General features: G+C 44.6%; 1 protein-coding gene across 3 annotated transcripts in view; it reads left to right on the top strand.

The window, feature by feature from the left end:
- LOC110984132 (tyrosine-protein phosphatase non-receptor type 13-like) overlaps positions 1-25,889 on the top strand; it is a 42,109-nt gene that overhangs the window by 2,784 nt on the left and 13,436 nt on the right. For 2 of the 3 annotated variants that reach the window (XM_022244186.2, XM_022244000.2), the window contains exons 2-29: positions 3,577-3,730; positions 4,865-5,046; positions 5,334-5,492; positions 6,347-6,442; positions 7,048-7,177; positions 7,875-8,000; positions 8,769-9,464; positions 9,868-10,145; positions 10,575-10,649; positions 11,223-11,397; positions 11,846-12,008; positions 12,325-12,616; positions 13,109-13,294; positions 13,615-13,688; positions 14,105-14,196; positions 14,441-15,271; positions 15,592-15,759; positions 16,236-16,472; positions 17,286-18,058; positions 18,465-18,558; positions 18,972-19,235; positions 19,493-19,938; positions 20,947-21,808; positions 22,781-22,992; positions 23,417-23,509; positions 23,807-24,121; positions 24,570-24,725; positions 25,136-25,662. In XM_022244186.2, the coding sequence (XP_022099878.2) occupies positions 3,583-3,730; positions 4,865-5,046; positions 5,334-5,492; positions 6,347-6,442; positions 7,048-7,177; positions 7,875-8,000; positions 8,769-9,464; positions 9,868-10,145; positions 10,575-10,649; positions 11,223-11,397; positions 11,846-12,008; positions 12,325-12,616; positions 13,109-13,294; positions 13,615-13,688; positions 14,105-14,196; positions 14,441-15,271; positions 15,592-15,759; positions 16,236-16,472; positions 17,286-18,058; positions 18,465-18,558; positions 18,972-19,235; positions 19,493-19,938; positions 20,947-21,808; positions 22,781-22,992; positions 23,417-23,509; positions 23,807-24,121; positions 24,570-24,725; positions 25,136-25,662 (7,850 nt within the window). In that variant the 5' untranslated portion in view covers positions 3,577-3,582. The remainder of the gene's footprint in view (positions 1-3,576; positions 3,731-4,864; positions 5,047-5,333; positions 5,493-6,346; positions 6,443-7,047; positions 7,178-7,874; positions 8,001-8,768; positions 9,465-9,867; positions 10,146-10,574; positions 10,650-11,222; positions 11,398-11,845; positions 12,009-12,324; positions 12,617-13,108; positions 13,295-13,614; positions 13,689-14,104; positions 14,197-14,440; positions 15,272-15,591; positions 15,760-16,235; positions 16,473-17,285; positions 18,059-18,464; positions 18,559-18,971; positions 19,236-19,492; positions 19,939-20,946; positions 21,809-22,780; positions 22,993-23,416; positions 23,510-23,806; positions 24,122-24,569; positions 24,726-25,135; positions 25,663-25,889) is intronic. The other variant, XM_022244274.2, reaches the window with a different exon arrangement.

Below are 25,889 nucleotides of genomic sequence, written 5' to 3'. Positions count from 1 at the left end.
ATTTGAAATTTGAATACACTGTATTGTGAAACCTGGCAATTCATCCCAGCTTCATGGAAATCTTGAATAATTTTGTTGCCTATAGAAATGACAAGCAAATTAACTACAGCAGATGGTTATTTTTACGTTTTCCTCTGCACTTGATTTCTCAGTCTTTTTTAGTGAATGTTATGAAAGAAAAAAGTTGATTCGGGGAATTTCTTCAAATTGTAAGAATAACTGGTCTTTTCTCTTATGAGACAAAAATCAGGATTTGTTTGATGTTCATAAATATGCGTGAATTCCACAATATTTCTGCACAGTGCACCTGTACATGTACACCATCAATGCAATATACGAATTAGGGAAACATTGACGATGCAATAGGTTTTATTTACGTTGAGGAAAGGGTTAGTAGTCTTTGCCAATATTTCTGTTTCATTAGAAATGATTTCAATCTACATTGTACCTTTAACGTGGTATCTAATTGGCTTAAATCTGTCTCAGAGAAAGATGACATCATGGAATACATAACAGGGACAGGAAAGAAAGTGGACCCCCAATTTTAGACTGACCCATCATCGCATTCAGAGTAGTGTTTTGAAGAGGAGAGTACAGTGTAAATTGTGTATTGTATAGAGTAGGAATGACCGTGTATTGAATCAGGATTGAATCAGAGGGAGCTGGTTGTGTGAAGTGTTTTTGTTATGCTAATCTTGTTATTGATGTACACAAGGAGGCCTTGTGTACTATTGGTCCAGTCCGTTGTACACGGAAGCTCCATGGTTTAACATGTACTATTACTTCCACGGCCAGCCAGTGTACCATTCATTGATTACAGAAAGCTTTGTCTAGGACTACTACCAAAGTTGATCTTGAGTACTGTAGACTACATGGGCCGTTATATGTGTACTATATGTACCGTCAATGTCAGTAACTGCAGTTCTGAGATGTGTACCCTTGTAAACAGTCCATGGTTTGGCATGTTTGGTAGAAAACATCCATGAATCATGCGTCATACAGACACACCCAAATACGTGTACGTGTGTATGCTTTATGTGAGTTACTACTACTGGCACTTATTCCACCCACACCACCACCTTCACCGATGATTGAACTTATTGATTTTGAACTGAAATGAATCAGACGTTGAACCATGGCCGTACTTTTGAAAAACTGTGCATCATTTCTCAAAGTGAATATAAAACAAATTACATGTAATACACTTACTCATAATACATGCTTGTACATGTACGTGTACGTGTAAGTCCTACAAAATACAAAATCAGATTTGAGCAGGCCGGCAAAATTTGTCAAGTTGGAACTGAAGTGTACATGTATGTAATCAGGCCATTTTATCTGTTTCTGCATACATTTGTGTGTGCATGAAAGTTCCACAGTTTGACACAGATGTGGAGCACACAGGTTTGTGTATTTGAACAAAAAATGTCTGTTTTGCTCGAGTAATTTATACGAAAAAATGTAATGTACTTTGCGTTTTTAACATTCTCATCGTACCCATAGCCTTTAGATTGCTAAAAGCACACACACATGTACATGTGGCAGGTAACTCTGAAAAATTCTAAATCTAGTGGCATGCATGTACATGTATGTACCAGTATTTCAGTAAACTACGAGTAAGCATGCATATGTGTATGCTGTTCTGTGTATTGCTAACTCAACCGTGGGTACCATGGCAACTTGCCCTCTGCTGTTTATGCTATTGTCAAGGGTGAGTGATCTCGGGTCAGGAGGTGATTCAAATGTCCCATTTCCTTTTTTTCTTCATCAATCAGGTCAAATGGTATGCTCCCTGCAAAACTATCAAAGCCCAGTCCCACTTGTGACAGAGAGGCTATAAAAGGAAACTTCTACATTTACATGTACGGTACATTGTACTAAAGGACGTGGTGCAGTGGATCAATGGGCCTACTGCCTGCCACCCAGTGCAAATATGCCAAAGATTGGTGAAATTACTCTCGATTACCTCCATGTCAGATGTGCATGAATGCGAATGGTCATGTGATGTGTTGCCCCTGAAGAGAATGTTTCCCCAAGGATATTGTTAGTAAATAAATCGTCCTCAAACATTGGTGAAGGGCAAAACTAAAAAACAAACAAACATAAACAAAACCAACAGAAAAAACTTCCTCACATGTTCATTTATGGAGCTCATATTGTTATCATGTCTGTTTTCAGAGATAAAAATACTATGTGATGTACCAGGTACTTATTTTAAGCTCAAACTAGAAATAACAGTTGTCTGAACAGTTCTAGCAGACAGTTCATAAGATAAAACTTGTTCCATCAGCTATCCTTGGCAAAACCCTTTTCAGAGAAGCTCTCTATGACTGTCTTGCCATCCAGATGATGAGCTTAACTGCAGCTGAAGATCCAACAACAATAAGAAACCTGTCAACTCCTTTGCATTGTGTCCCTGTGTGGATACAAATTTCTACTGTGTTCTTCTTTTTGAGTCGCACAGAGATTGTGTGTGTCATTGTTACAAGACTTTAAGACTTGTAACAGATTTCTTAAGACTCCTAGGAAATCTTACATGTACAGCATACTGGTTGGTTGGAACTTTTCATATTGACCAGTCATTGCCCACTCCATCCCACAAGGCCACCCTACTCTTACTTTCATTTTGCTTACGAATGTACAACTCTGATTAATGCAGTTTTAGAAAAAAATCTATGTGATCAATAAAGTCAGTGGAGTTCGTTTGTTTTTTTGAAAATTAAACTAGAGTTCATGCCCTGGATCGTGTGAATTAGCAGCAGTAGAATTTTCAGTTGACAGAGAATACCAGGAGGGGAGAGGTTTAGCATTCAAATTATAGTACATACACGTACATGTACATTTATGTGTAAAAACAAATGTGCTAAAATGTTTAACCCTAACAGTTCTTCACAAAATGTAGCTTGCCGTACTCAGTACTTAAAGTGCTTAAAGCAGTAGTGTGAGCCTGGAGGATCTAGTGCTACAAATTACTACTTCTGCCTGGGGCACCCTCCATTGTTACTCATACAGAGAACAATAAAGTTGTGCATTTACAGTGCCAGAGCACTGTATGGTACATTGTCTTATTTATTGTATTTTGTGGCTTCACAGAACAATAAGGTCATGTCCTCTTACAAGCGACAGCGCTGAATATTACATTTTACTACAACACTAAGTTGTATTTTGTAGCATTCAGGGCTGTTAGGGTTAAAGTAATAGGCCATTGGGATGCTTCCTTATTATTTCCAAAGATATGTACGTTTATATATTTATACAAAGTGTATTTTAATGTAATACAATATTTCATGGATCCTTTCATATAATCTACTGTACATGTATACCGAAATGGGTTAGAATGATTCACCTGTCAGTTCATTTAGTCAAATGTTGATGAATCACAATGCTTAAATGTACAGTCTCAGCCAGGGTTGGTATTGTTCTCAGAACCGCTTTTTTTGTTGATGAACTCTGGCATTTTTCAGCATTGGTAATGGCATCTATTGTCTTATTGTTTCTTTTGAGAAATGCACACCATTTCAAAATGCAAATTATACGCGGTTTCTGATCTTGATCCATAATTGTCCTTCTGTCCAGTCAGCTATGCCAGTGTCTAGTCTGGTGCCTGAGGGAACCGTCAAGGTCTCCCTCAGCGATGTGCTGGAAGTGCGTGGTGGGCCGCTCAATGAAGAGGAACTCTGGAGCGTGCTCTGTCAGAGTGCCAAGGCCCTGCAGGACGTGTTCTTGAAAGGTGGGTGGTTTAAGGGACTCAATTCATCCCTTCAAGAACTTCATGGAGGTGTCGGAGGTACTTTGCCTCGATGCCCCTGGTCTTTGCCGTGATGCCATTCCAAATGTTCCCAATTCCCGTCGGACAAGTTGAGTTTCTTATGCAAGTGCTCTTCGCAAAGGAGACATTGCCTTGCTCCTTCTAGAGCGATATCTTGCCCTGCCCTCCCTTGATTTAAACTGAAAAAATTCACTCATTCGTGTAGACTGCTTGACAGGGAGGGTAGTCATAAATTACAACCCTCCAAGAACCTTCATCATCCATGGTGTACAAGGAGCTGAGCTGTGGTCAAGTACATTGAATATATGTATGTTTTTAACTACCAAATACTTCAGGCAGATGTTTTGTTGTGGAAGTATTTGCTAGTGTTTGCATAAATGCAGCTTTGACCATACCAATCTTAATATCTGGTAATAAAGTTGGTGCTTGCAAACCACATGTCTTTAATTGTCTGTGGTTTAACCTTACGATAGGATATTTAAACAACAGTGTATAATAGGCCAACAGTGAAGCACACAAAATGAGGCACTTCCAGTAAGGCCTATGATAAATGACCTTGATGACCGTACAAAAACCATGTAATGAATAAATGGACCATCATGACCATGGGACTTGCACCAAACAATCTCATGCAAGCTGTGTACATGTAGGACTGTATGGGGAAGTGGCTTTCCCAAAGTATTTATATATTAGGAGGAGGGTCGATTTTAGCTGGGTCAATATTGGTTTTCCTACTGACTCACTCAAGCTCGTGATTATGAATTTAACTTCAAAAAAACTTGCCCCATACGCTTTTGAATGCAGAAGTAGTATGAATTGTTGCATATGTCAGAGAAGCAATAAACCATACAGTTTCCTTGAAATAGTGGACTATGAGTGCGATGGGGAATGTAGTATATGGGATTCATTTACTAGTCAGTTGCCATGGATTGACCAATCAGGATAAGGGATTCAAGTTTGCTCAAAGACTAACATCTGTACCTGGGCCACTGGATCGGGCGTAGCAGCTCGTGAAGCCCACTGAGTGCAAATTTCTTCCAAACCTTTGGCACTCTAAAAAGGTTCCTGTGTTTTCTTCTCTCTTCTTTCCAACAGGTGAGGCGGTTGTCCAGGGCACGCCGCGCTTTGTTCTCTGTCCCTACACGCTCCATTTCACACCCAGCGGACGCGTTACCTTTGCCGAGACGATTGACCCGACTCTTCCCAACATCCGGGACTTCCTGTCTCCTGAGGTTCTAACTGGCCATCTGAACCCGTCTGATGTTGCCGTGGAGAAGGTTGGTTGTGCTCTTATATCCCATTGAAATGAAAGACAAGTTCACTAAAAGATGATAGTCGGGCACACTGGCTGATAGTTTTTCAGATTTGATAGTTTTTATCGTTTCTTAATTGCCACAGAGGCCAAGTGTAATTGTACCTCTCTCACAATCATTTCAATCTAAAGTGGATTTGACCAAATTCTGTGATACCGATGGCAAACTGTCATAACTCTGTGTGATTGTTTTTTATATCTTTAGGGTTTAAAAAAGTAGTCCTTTGTTTTTGTTTTCTTAATACTCTACAGATGTTGGTGTACTCACTTGGTATGACGTTATTCTGGGCGTCTGAGTATTCCACCCCAGCAGGCAGCAGGCCAGCGCTGACCCGTGACCTTCATTCCATCCTACGTGCAATGACCAACACCAACGCTGACTCCAGGGTGGCGTTGATACACATCCTGGAGGTACAACCACAGTCCCTCAAACACTGATTGATTTCGAGTTTTGTGGAAAAACATTTGAGCCAAAGTGTGTGGGAGTGAACCAAATTAAAGACGCACTCCCGTCCTACTGGTTTGCTTCCTAATGCATTCGTAGGACTCCATGGGCTGTGTGCACATTCCCTCAAAGATCTTGAAGGGCTTCGTGCCAGAACCAATATGGTGTGGCAAGATCGTACCCAAGGGAACGAGGTTGCACTTAAGTACACTGCAGGTGCTGGATGGTGCTATTTAAAAAAATGTTAATGAACACCCACGATGTAGCAACATGTTTTTATTTGTATTACTTTTTTTTAAATGAGACATTGCTTCAGTAATGTGATAATCTGTGAAGATAAAGATGAAAAGGATACACAAATCTATCATTAAATCTGGTTTTAGGGAACATTCAGAATACTATAGAATCCCATTAAATGTAAAAAGAATAATGTTGGCAGGTGCGAAACAGTACCTTACAGCCTTCTAAAGGTATAAATGAAACAGGAAACTGGATATGACCAGCTTTTTTGTAGTAGAGGTGATTCAGTTCCAAAGTTAGGTACAATTTTTCTGCCAGTTCATCAGCTGTTGTCCATAAAATTGCAGCTCTCTCATTAGACTAAGCGTTTTCAGTTCATTTTTTACTGTAAGCAATCTGCAGGTTTTTGCAGGGTTCTGCAACCTACATGCTGTCTAATTCAGCGAAATTTTTGCAAGTACTGGAAACCATACGATACCAGTTTGTAAAACAGTTTATTTGGTGGTGATGATTTTGAGCAGTGGACTTAATTATGAAAACTTCAAGTGACTCGCACTTTCCAAATTGCACTGTCTTACAGGCGTGTACTCTTCACGCGCGTCAGACGCGCATGGGTTTACCGTATGCGCACCATGTGATGAAACTCAGCCGGATTGTTATGGGCAGCGTATACGAGGTATGAAGGCGTAGATTCGAGAGTTTTGTAATGAAGAGCAGTTCAGCTTGTCTAATCCAAGACATAGATTCCAAAGTGAAAACTGCATCTATGTACACGTTCTGTGTTCATAAACCGTCCCAGTCCTCAACATTTCAAAACTCCTTTTGCCTGAGTATATTGGCCAATAGAGTCAGAATATGCACACTTCAAAGTCCCTTAACTCTTGTATACAAATCTCTTCTATGGTTGGTAGAATTTTCATTGGACAGATGCAAACTTGAATATTGTAGATTGGCCATACTGTCATGGCAGTTATGTATATATATGGATATGTATATAAGTGGCCGGGCCAGGACAATTCATGATTTGAACCTGCGTGTTAAATGTTTTTGTGTTTCACTCGGTGTTATGTAAACTCGAGAGAATGATGCACAAACCGATTAAGTGCTTCAATTTCTCCATGAAATTTAAACTACTTTAAGGAAATGGGATTTCTTGACTTGAATCAATAATCTGTGATTTGTTGTTTTTGTTTGTTCGTATAAATTGTATAAAATAAATTGTATAAATTTGTAAAATTGTTAAATTACATGGCCCCCTCGTACTTTGTTGTCTCACTGCAGCTTGATAAGCTGGTACATCCGTACAGCCCTGGGGATGAGGTTGATGCTGACCTCAACAGCAGTAACCCCCTCAATGGGAGTGGTTCCTTTGTGCAGAATGGGGGGCCACTGGAACATAACAGGAATTCAGGTAAGCTAAAAAAAGACAAAACAATTCCTCTGTGGTCTACAATTTTCATTTTTCTACAGGTCTTATAGAAAACGAAATGTTTTGATACCCTTGGACTGTTTAGCTTACAAGATAATGTGAATCTAAAGTTTACTGGAGGCAAAATGAATACGGGCAATTCGCAGTAGAGTGTGCCACCAGGAGTTTACTGCAGACAGGCCAATTTTCAAGTTTATGGTGGACACGGTGCCATGATTGAGCGCAATTTAGTATGTAACTTGAAGATATTTGATTGAGTGTTCCCTGCACCATACGAAACCGTCATTTTGACCACCCTAGCACCCATTTGTAATAAGCAATTTCGAGTTTTCAACTAAGATAAACAAATCAAAAAATGTAAGTTTCCCGCAATTAACGAACGAGTCTCTGTAGACTATTTTTCCCATGATGCACTACAAAAAGGCCTCTCAATGACAACCTCTTAGTGGCACACGGCATGTGGAATTGTCCGTATTGCAAAAGGGAAGACTTGCCACAGTCACACTGAGGAATTTTTTTGGGGACTGATTCTGGTTTCTGATTCTTGGTGTTCAGTCAGACTTGGTGGTGTTTTACTAACCAACTCAACGTTTGTTTTTCTGTTTTCTCGTTTATTTTGGGTGTGTTCTAACCGATCACCGTTACCCTCTGCTTCTCTTGGCACCCTGTCGTCTCTCAGACTCTTTCTTCGCTCTGCCGTATCTCACCCATCAAGATGTGCAACCCTTCTATCAAAATCTTCCTCCCCCCTACCACTTCCAAGATTTCCGGCCCTGTGCCTGCAGCTCCCTGGCCTACTCTCCGTGTAAGTCTGGCCTCTGTAGCTGGGCCGTCTGAACCTGTTCCTCACTGTTGAGGGTTCCAGTGTGGCTTAGGACAGAGAGCAGGGGATGGGCTGAAGTTTGCATTTCTGCATCCAGGGTGGGAGTCTTATAACTTCTGCAACTCGCATTCCATCCCGAACATTCGTTCAGTGAAATGCACTGGATGGGAACTTAAATACAGCTTGTTGCACAGTGATAAGAAAAATGTGTGTCTAACCAGCACCATATTAATATTCCCACATCAAAACGTCTGTTTTTCTTAGCCCTGCACGAGGTGTCGTTTTCATATTGGAGAGAAGTACATGTAATTTGACGATTTGCCGTCACTTGTCCAAAAACAGCAAACTCTGTATGGACTCATTGAAATCAGGTAACAAAGTTGGTGCAAAATTGGCTGCGAATTGATGAAATTGGCCTGAAATGGAAAGTAGCTGATAAACAAGAAAATTGCTGATTTTTTGAAAATCTGCAAGGAATAATTTCTTTTGTTAAAATTTTTGTTTCCTGTAATCTGTGACTCAGATTCTAATTTGAGTCAGGTAAATTCAAGTCTGGTGATCACTGGGCCCTGCTGCTACTGTGGCTTGCTGATGATTATTGATTTCTTGGTTGGCTAGGAATGCTGTTCTAGTGCAGTATTTTTTAATGACATTACTCGACAAATTGAACAAGGGAAAATGATGAAGGCTAGGCAGTAATTAAACAGATATTTCATATTGTAAGATCACTGATGTGCTGTTTTGTTTTAGGGCGTTTGAGTCCTAGCAAGAGGCCTAATTATCATCAGAACTTTAACAACAATGCTACATCGAACAAGCGGCCCCGCTCAGCAAAAGACAGTCGCCATTACCTCCACGAACTCCCGGATAGCAGTCATCACAGCCGCGCACACTCCACGCATCGTCCATCCAATATCAGCACAAGCACGATGGACTCCCGAGAGAGCGACGAGGAGGCCGGGGGCATGCGGGACTCCCTGCTGCCACACCACCGGACTCACCGGACGACGGGCGTGGACGAGACTGGCCGGTCCTACCACCTATCGGACATCCCAACACTGTCATCCGGTGACAGGTCGAGAGAGCGATCTCGGGACGGGTCACGAGGGAGGTCGCTCTCGAGGTCGAGGGAAGGGTCACGGGGGAGATCCGGAGAAAGGTCAAGAGAGCGATCCGCGGACAGATTCAGCCGGAAATCACACTCACCAAGCTCTCAGGCCAACGCGGTGTACGACAGACTCTACGAGAGGCGGGAGCGTTTGCGCCTGCTGAGGGAGCAGCTGGGCATCAGGCACCGTGACCTGGACATCAGGAGACCACTACTTGGATACCACAGTGACGGAGGAACGATGAGTGATGATGGCAGTGAGGTGGAAGGAGGTCAGGAGCCAAAGGTCAGAGCTAGATCACTTAAGTCGTTGACCTCAATGGAGTCCGCCCAGGAGGGTAAGTATTTCATTTTCAAGTTCAATGTAAGTCTGAGGCTGACAGGATGTTTCTGTTTATTGTGTTTCAAAATTTGACTGAATGAAGCCACTCCCTTCCAACTTAGTCTTAAAGCAAAATTCACAAGACAAACTGTAAATTCCCATGGTAAAGAGCCTACTTCAACACATTAAAGAAACCAACATTTCCTTGTAATTTGCTGCACACAGTAAATAAATTCAAAAGGTATCACTTGTGAATTACAATTTAGCCTCAGAGTACTTTTTTAGACTATATTCTGAGCTTGACCACAAAATGGTAATAAATGTACTTGAGTTTTCTTAGATGCATCTTAAACATGAACAGAGCAAGAAGTCAATAGGATTTTTTTTTTTTGATAAATTTGTATTACATTTTGAAATAGGGAGTTTCTACCCTGACCAACACCAGTATGGGTCATCAGATTCTCTGTCCACCGAACGCGGCCGGTCACTCAACCGCCGGGCTCAGGTCCAGGGGACGGAGCGCAGCGTGCCGGACCATTCCTCCCGACCCTTACCCAAGGCTACCTCATTGCGCCGTGCGGAGAGCGCCCCCAGGCAACAAATGGGTAGAGTCTCCGAGAGGGTACCAGTGAACGGTCTGGCATCACCCGCAGGAAATGGTACAAGGGAACCTCCAGCTGGAAAAAGGAAACTCAAGGTAGGACCCGTTTCAAACGTTAAAGCTTGGTTTTCCCTGGTTGTGGAAACCTGGGAATGTCGTGTAATATTTTGAAAATCATCCAGTCTTGGAACTCACTGGAATTTCTAACAGTCCCAAAAGTCATGGGAAAAGTCTTGGAATTTAATTGTGAGAACCAATTTTGATTACATTGTAAACTTCACGTTTTAACTTAAATCTTTTATAGCTGACCAAAAATTGACAAATTTCACTGACACAGGCTTTTTGATTTTGAATTTTTACCTCTCGAGGTCACCGTTAGGAACGCAATAAAACACCAAACAAATTTTCCTTGGACCGTTTGTTAGTGCATGTTTGAAAGGGCTACTTGTCTCCCTGTTCATTATTTTATGCTGTTGTGCTGACGTGACTCTGCATTCTGTTTTTCACTCTTCTTTGTTTGGACAGAAATTTTTTGGACCTGAGTTTGTGGTGATGAGTAGTACTGCCAATGAATCCTTGGACATGTCCCCGTCTATATTGGTGAGTACAGTTCGTTCTCGTGCTTAACTTAACATGCCATGCGTAGTGTATATCAGAGGTGCGGTTTCTTAGGATTTCAGGATTTTTACCCTGAATTGTGGATTTTTGACGGTTTCATAATCAGTCATATCTTTCTAAAAGCCAGAACGAAAAATAAACAGAAACCAAATGTGAGTTTTATGTAATCACAGTCATTTGGGAACTCATGCCTTTATAATCATTAAAAACTGACAAGTCACAGTGTTTCATTGGTGTCATTGTTAGAACTAGCCCCAGGTCTGGACAATTTCAGTCACCCAATCTCACCTCTAGTACAGAGAGAGTAAAATCAAAAGTTTGAAAATATGCCTGTGGCATGGTGTAATTAAAAAAAGGAGAATACATGTGGCCAGGCATCATTGGCCAGTATAAATCGGAGATGTAATTCTCTTAAGTATCTGGTAACTCTTTAAAGACCAACTGAACAGGCCAACTAGTAAGTTATTAGCAACACTAATTTCAATTCAGGTTTTTATTTACAATTGCCCCTGAAATGTTTAATAATTCACTTGAACTTGTGCTTTTCTTGTTCAGTGCAAAGCTGGTAAAATTCCCCCGGACCGCAAGAAGGTCACCGTGGTGCTCCTGAACGGCCGCCGTCTTGACCTCATGTGTGACCTCGGGACCAAAGGTCAGGAAATGTTTGACATAGTGACCTCCCACATGGGTCTGAGCGAGAAGGTGTATTTTGGGCTGGCTTACATCAGAGGTATGGCACAGTTTTTTTTTCACAAACAATCTCGTTCATTATATTTTTCCAGCCTGGACTATGTTAACGTGGAATAAACTTGACTGTCACATTGTAAAGCAAAGTTGACCGTAAAGTGTCAAACTGCGTGGGAAACGCATGTCTTCTCACATATTTTGCAAAAAAGTGTCAAGATTTACATGCAAGAATGAAATTAGAATTGAAATAAAGCTCTCGTTTATGAAGTAATTTCAATGCAACTTTTTTGCCAAAGTGGGTTTTGCCATTTAATGAAATGTTCCAACTTTTTCAAGTTAAGCTCCATTGCAACATGATACCTCAGCCACAATAAAAGTGGGAGGTTCATGGTCCCAATTTTACCATAGCCCTGCGTCTCCTTCTGTTTGTTCACTGGTGCACGAACCTAACATTCAAAGCTATTTTTTACTGGTTTTTGTAAACTTTTCAGATGGGGAGTACTTCTTTCTAGACTCTGACGAGAAGCTGTTTAAAGTCGGCCCGGAATCCTGGAAGGAAGAGGTCAAAAAGGGGTCAAAGAAGGTCATTGCCACAGACAAGTTTACGCTTTTTTTCCGAATCAAGTTCTACCTGGAGAACACGGCTCTGTTGAAGTGAGTAGAAAATCCCCCCCCCCCGAATTTCAGTGGTAGTCTGCCACCGTGCACCGGTTGCTCACATTATCCTCTAGACATGTGCACGTTCAAAGTAGTTGTTTGCATTCCTGGTGTCAACCATCTAGAAAGATTTTGATTAATGTGTAAATATGGAAACCTCAGTCCAAAGTGTGATAAAAAATACAGGATTTGTAACAAAATTGAAAAATTGATAAATTATAGTGGCCGAAAATATCGTCTTGTACAAATATGCAATGCTGTGTGTACATGAGTCATGTAGTGGTTTCATTTGATGGGCATCATCTTTGCACAGGGACCAACTCACCCGCCACCAGTACTATTTGCAGCTGCGGAGGGATATCCTTGAAGAGAGGACGCGATGCGACGAGCGGGCCGCCCTGCAGCTGGCCTCCCTGGCGCTGCAGGCCGAGATGGGCGATTACCAGCCAGAGACCATGGGCCGGAACTACTTTCTGCCGGAGCACTACGTCCCCTCGGGGATCATCGATACGTTGGGTGTGCCGCGGATCAGGCAGAACCTGCCGCCGATGCACGGCGCTCACTCCAGCATGGGGGAGCTACAAGCTGAGATGGAGTTTTTGATGGTATGTCATTTTGAGGCACAATTGAAAGTAGTTTCTCGGCTGTGAAGCTTTTTTCTAGGATGAGTTGAACTTCTCCTTTTTGAATTCTTATTTTGGCCATTACTTATTGAAAAGCACTGCAAAGTCTTGTGCAACTGACAGGTTGGTGATGTTGTATTCAAGTCCATCATAAGTCCCTTCACAAGTCCAGCCACAAGTCCCTTCACAAGGCCAGTCATAATTAACAGGGTGAACTATGACAGTGCTTTTGTCACAGTTCATTTGAATAACTTGTGAAGTGGCTTAAGACAGAATGACTTGTGATGGGCATACAGGGACTTGTGATGGACTCGGACATAACACTGCAGGTAACTTGGTACGCTCAATTGCAAATCTTGGCAAGGCGGTTATGCTTTTGTCGACCATAAATTTGAAAAAAAATTCTCTCTTGGTGGCGCACTTTACATTGTGAATCACCCCATTGTTTTTTTTGTTTTTTTCTCCCTACCAAAGGAAGCGAGGAAACTTCAGGAGTATGGCATCCACTTCCACAGGGCCTCCCGTAGCAAGAAGGACCCGAGCGCCTCCATCTGGCTGGGCATCTGCACCCGGGGCGTCATTGTGTACGAGAAGCGGGGCAGCGTGCGCCAGCAGATCCACGCCCACCCGTGGCACCTGACCAAGAAGATTGCGTTCAATGTGAGACACGCATTGAGAAAAACCAGACGCCAACTTTATAGCCCTCGAAAGCCCTTTCACTTCCCATCGTATTCTAACTATAAATTGGAAATTACAGGAACTTTGTTTTTTTCCCCTTCCAGTCCGGAATATTTGCCCAAACCGTGTAGTACTTCTTTGTCAAAACTGCCTCAAAAATGTCACTAATTTTTGCATTTTCCACACCTCTGAATGATACATTTTTCCTACTTTTTCTAAACTGCATCATACACTTTGCTTATTGTAGCGTCAAAACCTCGTAGCATCATGTCTGAAAATGGGATTTTTTTTTTCCGGAATAGAGAAAGAAGTTCACCGTTGAGGCAAATGACGGGACCAGCAGTAAATATATTCATTACACAGAGAACTACAAGAAGTAAGTGGCTCTAAATTGTTTGTTCTTTCCGCTAAGACTGTATGTCCACTCCCGGACCGTGATATCTTGCCATCACAATTCTGAACAAATCATGCATGAGATTCTTCAAGCTCAGATCACAATATGAGCTATGTTCTTTCCCAATTTGTCTGGATGAGCTTAAGATATAAAGTTAACCACTTCTGCAGCCTCAAACAAAGAAAGAGGGTCTGATCGAGGGGGCTTTGGTAAGCCCATCTTGGCCAGCTTTGTTCTTGGACTTTAAGAAGCTTCAGTATATATCACCCTTACATTGCAAAGTAACATAAATTTTAATAAGTCTACCTAGGACAGGTATGGGCCTCCGAAAATAATGGAAAAATTAACTGTAAAGGCAACTGGATTGGTAATTTCTGTGTTCTTGTTTGTGTCAACAGAGGGCGCTACATGCTTCAGCTGTGTCAGTCCCAGCACAAATTTCAGATGGCGATGCGTCTCAAGGCGAACACTTCACGCAAGTTTGGACAAGGTGAGGTTCCTCCCTTTGGCAAATAGAAATTGTTAAGCACCCAGCCTGATGGACATTCAGACTTGGATCATTGATCTTGTGGATTGACCATTGGCTGTCAACAGTGAAGTCCTGTCATCCATATTACCAGTTTGTGAATAAAGAACTATGGGAAAGATTTAGACTGGTTTCCTCTGCATATTCCAATAGAGCAATTGGGAACCAGCATGTAGATTCACTTGTTTATTTTAATGGGACCTTTCAGATTTTCCTGTGGAGGCAGAATCTTTCACCGACTCACTCCGATTCTCGGCTTACAATGACTACCAAGAAGGGCTGGATTTCTCAGATGATGATGAAAATGGCAGTATCCAAAACTCCATCCCAGAAAGTCTCTTCCTTCAAGGGCAAGAGGATGTCAGTGGTCCCTCTACATATCCGGGCAACAGCGGTGGCCAAAACGGCCAACGACATGTGTCGGATTATGAAGAAATTGCGATGGGCAAACGAAGCCGCTCTTCCCCTTCACCGGACAGGCATTGGGAACGAGACCCGCCAGTCTATCAGAACTTACCGGCATATCCCAGTCAGTCAAAAGGCTGGGAAGAAGGGCGAGGAGAAGGCAGAGGGCGTGAGGGGTCGCCGAGCCGGGCGGTGCTGCCTGACGGCCGCCGGAACGAGAAGAACCGCAGGCACCGCGCCAGGGACTACCACAGTAAGGAGACGCTGCCCTACGACGAGCTGAACGTCGAGAGGTCAGCCAGCAAGGCATCCCAAGGGAGGCGGAGTAGCCGGTTAGAACGCCAGAACCAACACCTGAGCTTCCACAGCGGAAGCTCCAATGACACCCAGGGAGAAAACGGCCCGCCATCAAGCCTGCGTTCACCAAATGGGGCTCAAATGGCTCACCGAGCCCGGGCTCGTACACCGGACCCCAAAGCATTGACGCCCGAGTCCGACCGCCCATCCTATGAAGATGAGCATCCTTATGCTACCGTGGCAGATATGAAGATCCAAGGAGGGCACCATTCTCTAGATGATGAGGATGGACGTGAGATTCTTGGCCTGGATGAAGTGGACGTGCCCCATGTCATTGGTAAGTGCAGTTTTAATACTTTCCTCTCCTGCCTCTCTGTCGCAGTGTCATAGTCGAGTCCATCACAAGTCTTCCAGACTAAAGCCAAGTCCCAAGCCATTCAAATGAACTGTCTCGTAAGCATTCCTTTGTCATCGTTGACCCTGCTTCTCATGCTTGGTCTTGAGAAAGAACTTGTGACTGAACTTGTGAAGGGACCTTTGGTGGGCTCGACTGCAGGTATAACTCTGGTTTGTCATCAGTGAGGGGTTCATCTGCATGGTGCAGATCGGCAATGTTAGCTTTGCTTTACCCATTGAGTATCATGCATTCCTCCGCAGATGCCAGCATACGGACCCACGAGCGCACTCGTCCTGACACCCTGGACAACCACACGGAAGTGATCAGCGAGACGTTGCAGGAACGGCTCAATGACCTGTCACCCCCGGAGCAGCCCGAGAGAGATATCACCATCATCACTCTTAAGAAGGACCCCAAGCAGGGCCTGGGTGAGTTACTCGTAGGAACCAATCCTAGCCCTCCCACATCCTACAAAATCCATTAGGAACTTGGGCAGGATTCTGTAGGATTGAGGAACGTGGGACCCATCCACTTTTGAGGCTCTAAAGACAATTTAAAGTAAAATTACAATGGTAAATTTCTGGAGCATTAAGGAAGGTTCCAGATAACCAACTTTTCCTCAGATCAGGTGATTTCTTTGTATTATCTACGGAACCCATGTATTCCATTATAGTTTGAAAAACACTGCACTGTCCAGCGCATTTTTAATTTCCTAATTTTTTCCGAGTCCAGTTGCATTTCTGAAGTTTTTTGCAAAAATGTTTCAGTTTGGGTTAATGCGAAACTACAAGTACACAACAGATAGAAACTAAGATGCTTTCACATCTCTAGAAAGTCTGGTTTTTTTAGGTCAAATTGTAAAAAAAAAAGAGAAAGGAAAAATATTACTGTGCCACTTTCCCAGGTGTGACCATTGTCGGGGGTGAGAATTCCCGCAGCCTCGACCTGGGGGTCTTCATCCAGTCGGTCATTCCCGGTGGACCAGCAGACCGGGACGGCCGGCTTCATCCTGGGGACCGCATTATCTCCATCAATGGCCAGAGCCTGGAGGGGATCGGTCACCGTGTGGCAGTGGACATCCTGACCAATGCACCGGCCACTGTGCAGCTGATCGTGTCACAGCCAAGATCTTCAAGTCCCGGTATGAGCAAGAGGAGAAAAGTTTGAAGCCACTGAATGACCCTTGACCCTTGCAGAAAATCTCACACTTTGTTCATTACTTTGGAAGGGCCTGTTCCCATTAGTAATTAGCCAAATTTCTTAAGGGAGCTTGAATTATTTCCAACCAGAGCATTCCAATTTTAATAGGAACTTTCCAATTTGCTAGTAAGATTTCGGAGTTTCTCTCACATTCAATGCGCAGTTGAAGGGCTTTTATTTGGTGGTCCTTGAACAATCAAGGGGGTCAGTCCCAGTTTGAAGTAATAGTTGCCAATCTGCATAGTCCCAAATCTATCAAAACCCTGCAAGTTCATTGTTGTGGTTGGTTGAGTTCAGGTATGCACGGCTCACTAAGAAATATATTTGTATTGGTAAAAAAAATCCTTAAAACTTATAAAAATTGCTTTTGTTCAGTCTTTTGTTACAAGGCCCAGCTCCTTTGTCCGATTTCGGGCAGCCTGGCTATGCATACAAACCCAAGGAGTCCAGTACCAGAAACCCTGGGACCGAGTGGTTAACATACAGACATATCTCAAAGATCACCTCGTGTAAAAATCAACAGCTTTTTGTTTCATGTTTCATCATGTTTGTAAAAATTTTGCTTTGCTGTGGTTGTCATTTGACACAGTATGACCGAAATCAACAAGCAAAGTTACAGTTTTTATGAGTCTTCAGTTTTTATTTCCAAGGATTCCATACCAGAAATCTAATTGTTTTCTGTAGTTCTGTCTGATTAGTTGTTTAAAGGTTTATGATTGAAATATATCTGTGTATTTTGTCTAAAATTTTATAGATTCAAAACATCGACTTCAAGTGCCTATGGATGTTGATGAGGTCGTCATGCCAACACAGACTGCCCAATCACAGGCCCAGCTGCAGCTTCCGCCCAGTAGCAGTGGCCAGCCTGACACCCCACGTACCCAGAAACGGAAGCACACTCCCCCGCAGAAGCCTCAGCGCCGGCCTCAGAGCTTTGGCTCCAACTACAGCCTGGCACTCTCAGATGCCAGCCATGCCAGCGAAGGCAGTGTTTCATCAAAGACCACGCCCAAGGCTGGCCGCGCCAACATGGTGATGATGGCCGAAAGTGCTCGACCACCCGTGCCGCCAGCGGCAGAGCAGAACACCCACAGTGGTCAAATGAAACCAGTTGCTATAGAAGGTCAGAGATCACCAGACAAAGGTCAGAGGTTGCCAAGTCAGGGAAAGGGGTCACCAGCGGACCAAAGCGATATCCACTTCAGCTCGGATGACGAGGACGTCCCAACGCCCAGAGATTCCGACCTGGATGACCTGTTCCCAGACGATCACAAGACCTTAGCAAAGCCCAGTCTGCTCGGCCATGGCTCACTGTCTGCCTCAGCCAACTCTCCGCTGAGCGACTTCTTCACCTCCCCTGCCGAGGCGCTGGACTCGGCCGTGGACAACACTGATGCCACGACCAAGACGGAGGCCGAGGAGGACCACGAGGAAGGGGTTCTGGACGGTCGGGAGGAGCTGAAGCCAGGCGACGTCTACAGGGTGCAGCTGAAGAAAGCCAACAGTAGCTTGGGAATCAGTGTCACAGTAAGTTCCAAATGCTAAGGTGGACATAGCTCGGCTTCATCTCCAGGTTTATGCATATATTGGCCCAAGGAGACAATCAGAAAGCTCAAGAGAAGTTCACTTTGTGCTGGAGATGCATTTGACTGTCGGGGTGACATTTGAGCATGATTCCTTCACTCGAGAAGATAACAGAGCTGGAGCTTTGGAGAAAGGTCCATACAAACACCAGATTGCTGTCTGAAACATTGAAACTTGCAGCATTTTGTAATCTTTGCATATGTAATAGACATTTAAGTCTTACAGTTACTTTCTATATTGAGGCAAAGAAGCTGGAGGCAAAGAAGCTGGTCATTATCTCTCAGGAAAAGCCAGACCAGTTTTTAAGTGTCCAAATGATAATGAGAATGCATCTTTTTTTGTCTCACAGGGAGGCATCAACACCAGTGTCAAGCATGGTGGTATTTACATCAAGTCCATGGTGCCTGGTGGTGCGGCCGACTCAAACCGGAAAATTCAAGTTGGTTAGTGAAACAGCAAGCAATTTCTGGATCTTTCGGTATCCATTTTGTGTGATTTGCTTGTGCGTTGTGTACACGCACGGTCTGCTTAGCACAGATTCTCAAATGTTACAGAGCAGCATGACAGAATTGGTCAAAGTTTGGAAGACCTGTGAGTTGGGATGATATTTTTTACAGTGTTACCTCCAACCATCAACATCCATGGGAAACGTGACTTCTAACTTTTGCTTTGTTTGGTTCTATTCGCAAAACAAGTTTTACCACTTTGATTCGGATTTTGATGGGCTGGATTAGATTTTATATTTTGGCCACGGAAAAGTTGGCACAGAATTTTCCTTTCCTCATGGTGGAAGAAAGGGCAGTGACAAGATAATGTCAAGCGAATTATTTTCAATTCTTGTCCAAACATTTCCCAGGTGACCGCGTCCTCGGGGTCAACTCCGAGTCCCTGGAGGGCGTGACCCACCGGCAGGCTGTGGAGGCCCTGCGCCGGGCCCCCGAGGTCAGCACCCTGGTCATCGAACGGGGCATCCCCCCTGCCAAGGCCAGCAACCTGCCCCCCACACCCACCCCCTCCCCTCTGGTGGCAATTGGGGACGACGGGGAGGCTCTGATCATGTCCGGCACGGCCAGGGAACAGGTGCAGTCTGAGCCGCCCTCTAGTGGCAATGCAGAGCCAGGTACTTAGAGGAGTTTTTACTTGTTTTTTTTTTCCCATAAATAAGCATTTTACTTTGTCTCGAGTGGGACACTGTAGTATTGGTCATGGCCTACTGACAGCTATTTACTGGTTGCTGCATTATAACACTGTTACAGTGATGCTGAATTTTTCCTTGACAGTCTTCCTGTCTTATATGACTGAACTCAGTAGCTGTTTGAGTCGAACAATATTAAAAAATATCCAAATTAATGCTATGTGTGAAACATTGCTTCACAGATCGACCTACTAGCGTTACATCCTTTACTGATGTTGAGCGGCAAACCCCACTGAGCAGAACCCTGGACACACACAGTGATGCACCCCAAGCTTCACCAGCCTTCAGCCGGGGCGAGAGTGACACCACCCCTGTCCTGTCGTCAGCTATTGCATCCCCAGTGGATGAGGTGGTGAAGCAGAGTGTGTTACAGGCTCCCCCACCCCTAATGTCGCAGGCTCCCCCACCCCTGATGTCTCAGGCTCCCCCACCCTCTGCATCAGACGATGAGGGGTGGGTGCACAGCACTTCCTCCAGGGGTTCCACAGTGAGGAGGGCCTATGTTAACCCCCCGGAACAGGAAGAGCCTAAGGATGATGTGGACAGCATTGACGATGGGCAGCTACCATTACCATCAGATGGCCTTGTAGAATCCCGGGGGGATACACCCACAATCCAGGCTTTTAAGGTCAGTGTTGTAGTCGAGACCTTGAGATCCGAGACCGAGACCTGACGGTCCGAGACCTAGACCTGATAGGCCGAGACCTCAAGACCTTTTATGTAAAGTATGCCATAAAACAATTAGAAAAGAATTACAAAGACATGTTATGTATCATTTGCAACAAAGGGAAATACAACTTTTTATTGACATCAAGACAGCTTCCTTGTAGACCTAAAACATTACTATAGTTAATATGATGACAGCAATACTGCTCTACAGTGTACACATGATCGCGAATCGAATTAAATCAATTCTGCACAGTGAGTGCAAGTTCGTGTTTGTATGCAATATTGGTGGTCTCGATACCGAGACCGGCAAACTACCGCGACCACTGGGGAATGAGACCGAGACCACAGGGTACCAAGACTGAGACCAGGAAAAACTGGTCTCGAGACCGGTCTCGAGACCTACAACACTGTTTAAGGTACACCCAACCACCCTTTTTAGTGAGAATGTTGTGAAGAGATTGGACAATCACTTTCAGACTTTATCACTAACAGACCAATACGAGGCTGGGTTGGTCGGTTCAAAAGGCTTATAAGTTATAAGTTATCCTTGGTGAAATTGTAGAGCACGGCAGTGCAAACTGTAAAACTCTGTTTTTGATTGCTTAAACATTCTGTACAAGTCCCAAGTTGGCAGACTCTTTTTTTGTGTTAATTGCTTTTATTAAAAAGAAATGCACCATATAAATAGATAGCAAGTCTGAACTTTTTGGCTCATACAATGTCCCTTTTCTTCAGGATGCCAGACTGAATAATACATCAAAACAAAAAGCTCAGTTCTTTCCAAATCAGACTAAACCATAGTATTGAAAAAAAATTCTGTAAGACTCCTCTTTGGTAGATTCAGTCAGAACTCAGAAGTTGTTCTTGATCAGTTTGTAGCTTAGAGTGGCCCGACATTTCCTTCTGTTGGATGCTTTCAAAGACATTTTTTGATGTATTCCAATTAAACCTTATTGCCATCTGACAGGACTATGAGCTACCAGACTCGACTCCGATGACAGATGGCGAAGATGATGATCAGTCTCACAGCGATGAATCTGAATCCCCGATCCCCATTGAGCACTCGGTCATGGGGGTGGGCTTTGACCCCGAAATCGCCTCTCCAGTGCTCAGCACCCGTGAGGCCGACACGCTGACCCCGACTGCACACCTGGACTGGCGCAGTACCCCAACAGGGGCGCTGGAGAAGGGCATGTGGGGGCCCAAGTCGGCATCCTACCGGCACGGGGCTACGCCTGTCATACATGAGCAGAGTACCGACGACCAGCACTCTGATCAGTGGACTGACTATGACAATGACGAGCGGTCGCCGACTCCCTCGACGGAGGGTCGGTCGGGATCACCATCCCTCGACGGCCGCTCGCTGCGCGATGATGAATTCATCAGCGAGGAGGAAGACGAGGAGATGATGCCATCTCCAATCATGCACGACTCCCGTGCGGCCAATGACACCGTCATCAGCGTCAGATCCCCGGGGCTTCCAGACATCAAGACTGCCACCATAATGACATCCCCCTCGGCCACCACGCCTGGCCCGTATCAGTCTCAGAGCCGTGGCAGTGACACCCTCAACTCCCAGTCGCCCTTCCCGTCCCTGGACGGCACCCTCCCGCTCCCCAGTGATGCCTCAGGGACCAGCCGGAGCCCCACCCCGGACCTGCCTCCCCTGGTGCTGCCCGACGATTCTCTGCTCAGGCCACACGACAAGTCACCGTCACCGACATCTTCGATAACCAGCGTCGGCGCACTCACCCTGACTCAGACCATGATGTCCACCATGGGTTTGGAGGGTAACATTGAGCTTCCTGATCTTCCCTACGTAACTCCAGGTTTGTCAAGCCATTTCTAAATTGTCAGAAAAAATATAGCTCTGATTATTCAAGGGCCACTTTCAGAGTTCGCTGTTCCTGGAAAAATAATCACCCTGGAAAGTCACAGAAATTTGAAAAAAAAAAAAACAAGAACAGGGCATCATAGAATCCTGTTGTCGAATAAATAGGCGTGCAACTTTCCTCAGCTCAGCTGATCTGCTCGATTTTCACTTTACACCCATGTCATTGAAAATTGAAAAACACTGTACAAAGTCTTGTAAAGATTGGAATTTCCTTGTTTTGATGAGCCACACAGTACTGCTGCATGCTAATCTGGCCCCATTGAAACGAAGTTAGCAGCGCATTGTGCCAGTTTCGTGAACAAAAAAAATTACATAACACTGCACAATCTGGGCTCTTTTTACAAGGCGGCAGATCTTGCTGAAATACTCCAGCGTCAATAGATGTTGTCTGTCGGATTAGAGTAGAAACCAGACAATCTTTTGTGTGGGCGTAAGTTTCCAGTAAATGAAGATATGAATTTTTAAAGAATTTTGCAAACAGAAAAAAATGAAAATTATCCTGTCCCAGCATCATCAACATTCACAAATGCCCCTGGCGCGATGTGGTTAACTATCATGTTGTCGTACTGATCTATTATAAAAACCACTCATGTTGTTGTACTGGCCTGTTTTATTTACAGAATAACTGTGTATTCCAGTTTTCTTGAACAGAAAAGCGTATGAGCAGAATAAGGCTCTCATCTGTTACAAATTTTTGCTTGCAACTTTCAGATGGAGGCACTTTTACCAGCAGCATGATGTTGGAAAACAAAGTTTCGTTCAGTGTTTATCTTTTTGAAAGCCAGTGTCGGTTTCCATATGGATTTGCAGATATAGTTCATGTTTGACTGTCACTAATTAGGATTGCCTGTTACTGAATCCTCAACTTGCAGGATCTGTTCATTTGTCCCTTGTTCCATCCGCACAGAGAACTGCTTTGAAGTGCAGCTAACCAAGGGCAGCCAGGGGCTGGGCTTCAGCATCCAGGGGGGAAAGGGAAGCCACCAGGATCCCAAGCTGTGCCTGGTGCGGATCAAGAAGGTGTTTGCCGGCCAGAAGGCGGCGGCCAGCGGCCTGGTGGAGGAAGGTGACGTCATCCTGACAGTCAACGAGCAGCCCGTCTACGACAAGACTCACAATGTGAGGCTGCCTCCGAGTCTGCTGGCTAGGGCTAGGTTTAAGTCTTGACCCCATTGGCAATATGCAGGGACGTGTTGACGGTTGACACAGCCGCAGCTGTAGCCCTAGCCTCTGGAAGCCTGTTTCGGACAGGGCCAAGTTCAAGTGCAAACTACAGACCGGACAGCTGGTCATCCCCTCCTTACCAAACTCTAAGGGCTGTGCAGACCAACTCGGTCAACCCATGTCAAATCATTTTGTAGAAATCCCATCATTAGTTTCACTGTCTCTCACTGCGTTTATGGTCTGTGTCGCTGACCAAACATCAAGATTTTCTGGATCCATGAAATTGCAGCATCAGAGCATGGTAACACGTACCAAGTCCATTGGCTTTTCCTCTGTGGAGCAAGACCTTGATCTGTTCATTTCTCTTGACGGTTCACAGGAGACAGTAGCCGTATTACGAGGAGCACCTCAAGACGTTCGTCTTCTCCTCTGCCGACCCAGCGACGAGGAGCTTGACCTTCTTGTCCTTCAGGTAAAAGTGTCATCCTAACTGCTGAGTTAATTTCAAGCATTGAATATCGAAATATTTGCCCTTTCTGTTCGATATCTCTGCAATGCAGTATATGGTTTACCAAATTCTCACAAAAGCAGAAACAAAATATGCATGGTTGTGTGGCGGTCTGCCATGTTGAGTTTTACCACGGGGGTCTTTTCCTAATCGCAGGGCACTCATTCTGCATTGCAACATTTTTTTTGTGTACCACAGCTCTTTAGAAGATTTTCCTATTTTTATTCATATTTGTGAATGATATTGTTATTTGTGAATCAGGAGGATGAGAAGGCATTTGAGCGGAAGTTGAGTTCGCCGTCCGTTCCCTCCAGTCCCAGGATCACCAAGGAATCGCAGACCCAGGACGAGGCGACCACGCCTCCCTTCACCCCGGCCCCGCCGAATGCCACAGACCACCAGTTCTCACCCCCGGAGTCCCCCTCTATCTCGTTGGCTCCCTCCGAGGCCAATTCGCTCCGGCTTACCCCAGTGACACTTGCGAGGGAACCAGAGCTTGTGGCAAAGTTGCCTCTGACCTCGCCTACGAGTAGCCTGAGCTCGCCTGTCAAGTCGGTTTCTGAGCCATTGGGTGGGGTAGGTTTCTCTGTTGTGATGCTTGCGCGAATAGAGAAGTTGTTCTGATATTTTGTGGCTCTGTTGTTTTGCTATTGAATGAAGTATCTTGTAGGTGAGTCAAATTTGGTGTTTAGTGGTAACATACAGTCACATTTCATGTCATATGGGCTCCAGTGGAAAATACATGTTATAGAATGGTGTCCTTTTTGAAAACTCTGAACCCGAACGGGGTTGAACTTAAAAGATTTTCACCTGTTTTGGTGTAATTTTGAAACATGTTCAAAATGGCAGGTGCCTACAGCAATCAATAACGTTTTTAGGCAACGTACTTACGATGCGCAACAAACTCTAAAGGATGAAATATGTGAAGGTATTGCTCAAGTTGTAAAAATGCAAAGTGGGCAAAGCATTTCTTAGGGAGAGACAAAAAGGACTTACTAGCACAGATTGTCTCTCCCAACTCCAGGAGTACGTGGAGGTGACCCTGATCAAGCCCGTCAAGGGTGGGCTGGGCTTCACTGTGGCCGGGGGAGCTAACTCTGGCGGCTGCTACATCAAGGATGTCATCCAGGATCCGGCCAAGTCGGACGGCCGGCTCAAGAAGGGAGATAAACTCATCAAGGTAGGCGATCACAAGGTGTGGGGCTGGTGTCAGCTTCCAAGCACCCAAATCGGGGCTTAGTTGTAAGAGCTTAATGACAAAAAGATGGGCAGTGTGGGTTCTCAGCTAATTTTGAGTAGGGAAAGAAATTTACTTGGCGATATATCTTTCTCGAGATCTGTAAATTTCGACCTAGTCATAGATCTACAGTGTTTAGAAATGGTCGAGTTGGGGAGTCCATTTTTTGTGGCTGGCAGTTCAAGTTGGTCAAGCGATATCTGTGTTTTTGTTAACTGTCTGTGAAATCCAAGTTTGAAGAACATTTGATAGAGTTTTGTCTCACAGAATGAATGCCAGAATCCAATATGTGAAAGTTGGTGTACCGCTGTCATATTAGCATTAATTCTTCATTTGTCTTCGTCATTGTGAAGGTCAACAACCAGGATATGCTGTCCATGAGCCACTTTGACGCTGTGTCCTTCCTGCGTATGACCCCGCAGGAAGTCACCATCAAGGTCCTACGCCTCCGGGAGCGGACCCAGGAAGCCCCGACTCCTGTTCCCCCTCCAGTTCCCTCCTCTCCACCCCCCGCCTCCCCCACCCTGTACTCGGACAGACCCGCCTTCCCCACTTCCGAGATGACCCAGAGCCCTTCCAACTCCTCGCGCTCCGACCCGGCGACCGCGGTCAACCTGGACCGACTGCCAGTGGTCAGGGTCCAGCGCAACCCAGCGGGTCAGCTGGGGTTGTCCCTGACCCTGGACCTCAGGGGGGCTGGCCGGTCGGGGATTGTCGTGAGTGACGTCATCCCTGGACTCCCGGCAGCCAGCGAGGGCAGTATTCAGACCGGGGATCTTATCCATGCCATCAACGGAAAGAACTTGTCTGGAATGAGTTTAATGTCAGCCAGACGTCTTTTAGAGACTGCTCCCAGCACAGTGGAGCTGAAATTAACTAGGTAAGTTCACAGGTACCACGCTAATTTTAAAAAATATTTGAATTTAAAAGAATAACTTTCTTTCTATTCTTTAAAATCTTTCTTAGTTTCAGCATTATTGTCAAATTTATAATTTAACAAACTAGAGGAATTTCTACTACATGAACAAATGGCTCTCCATACCACGTATTTCAAATACTGACATTTTGATGCTAAAGGAACAGTAAATGGATGTCAGTCAAAGATAT

The sequence above is a fragment of the Acanthaster planci genome, linkage group LG19 (assembly GCF_054643075.1).
Source record: "Acanthaster planci isolate LZ-2023a linkage group LG19, COTS_SCS, whole genome shotgun sequence".
NCBI classification, from domain to species: Eukaryota; Metazoa; Echinodermata; class Asteroidea; order Valvatida; family Acanthasteridae; genus Acanthaster; species Acanthaster planci.
The sequence above is the reverse complement of the archived record's forward strand: the minus strand, read 5'-3'. Positions and strand labels throughout refer to the sequence as shown.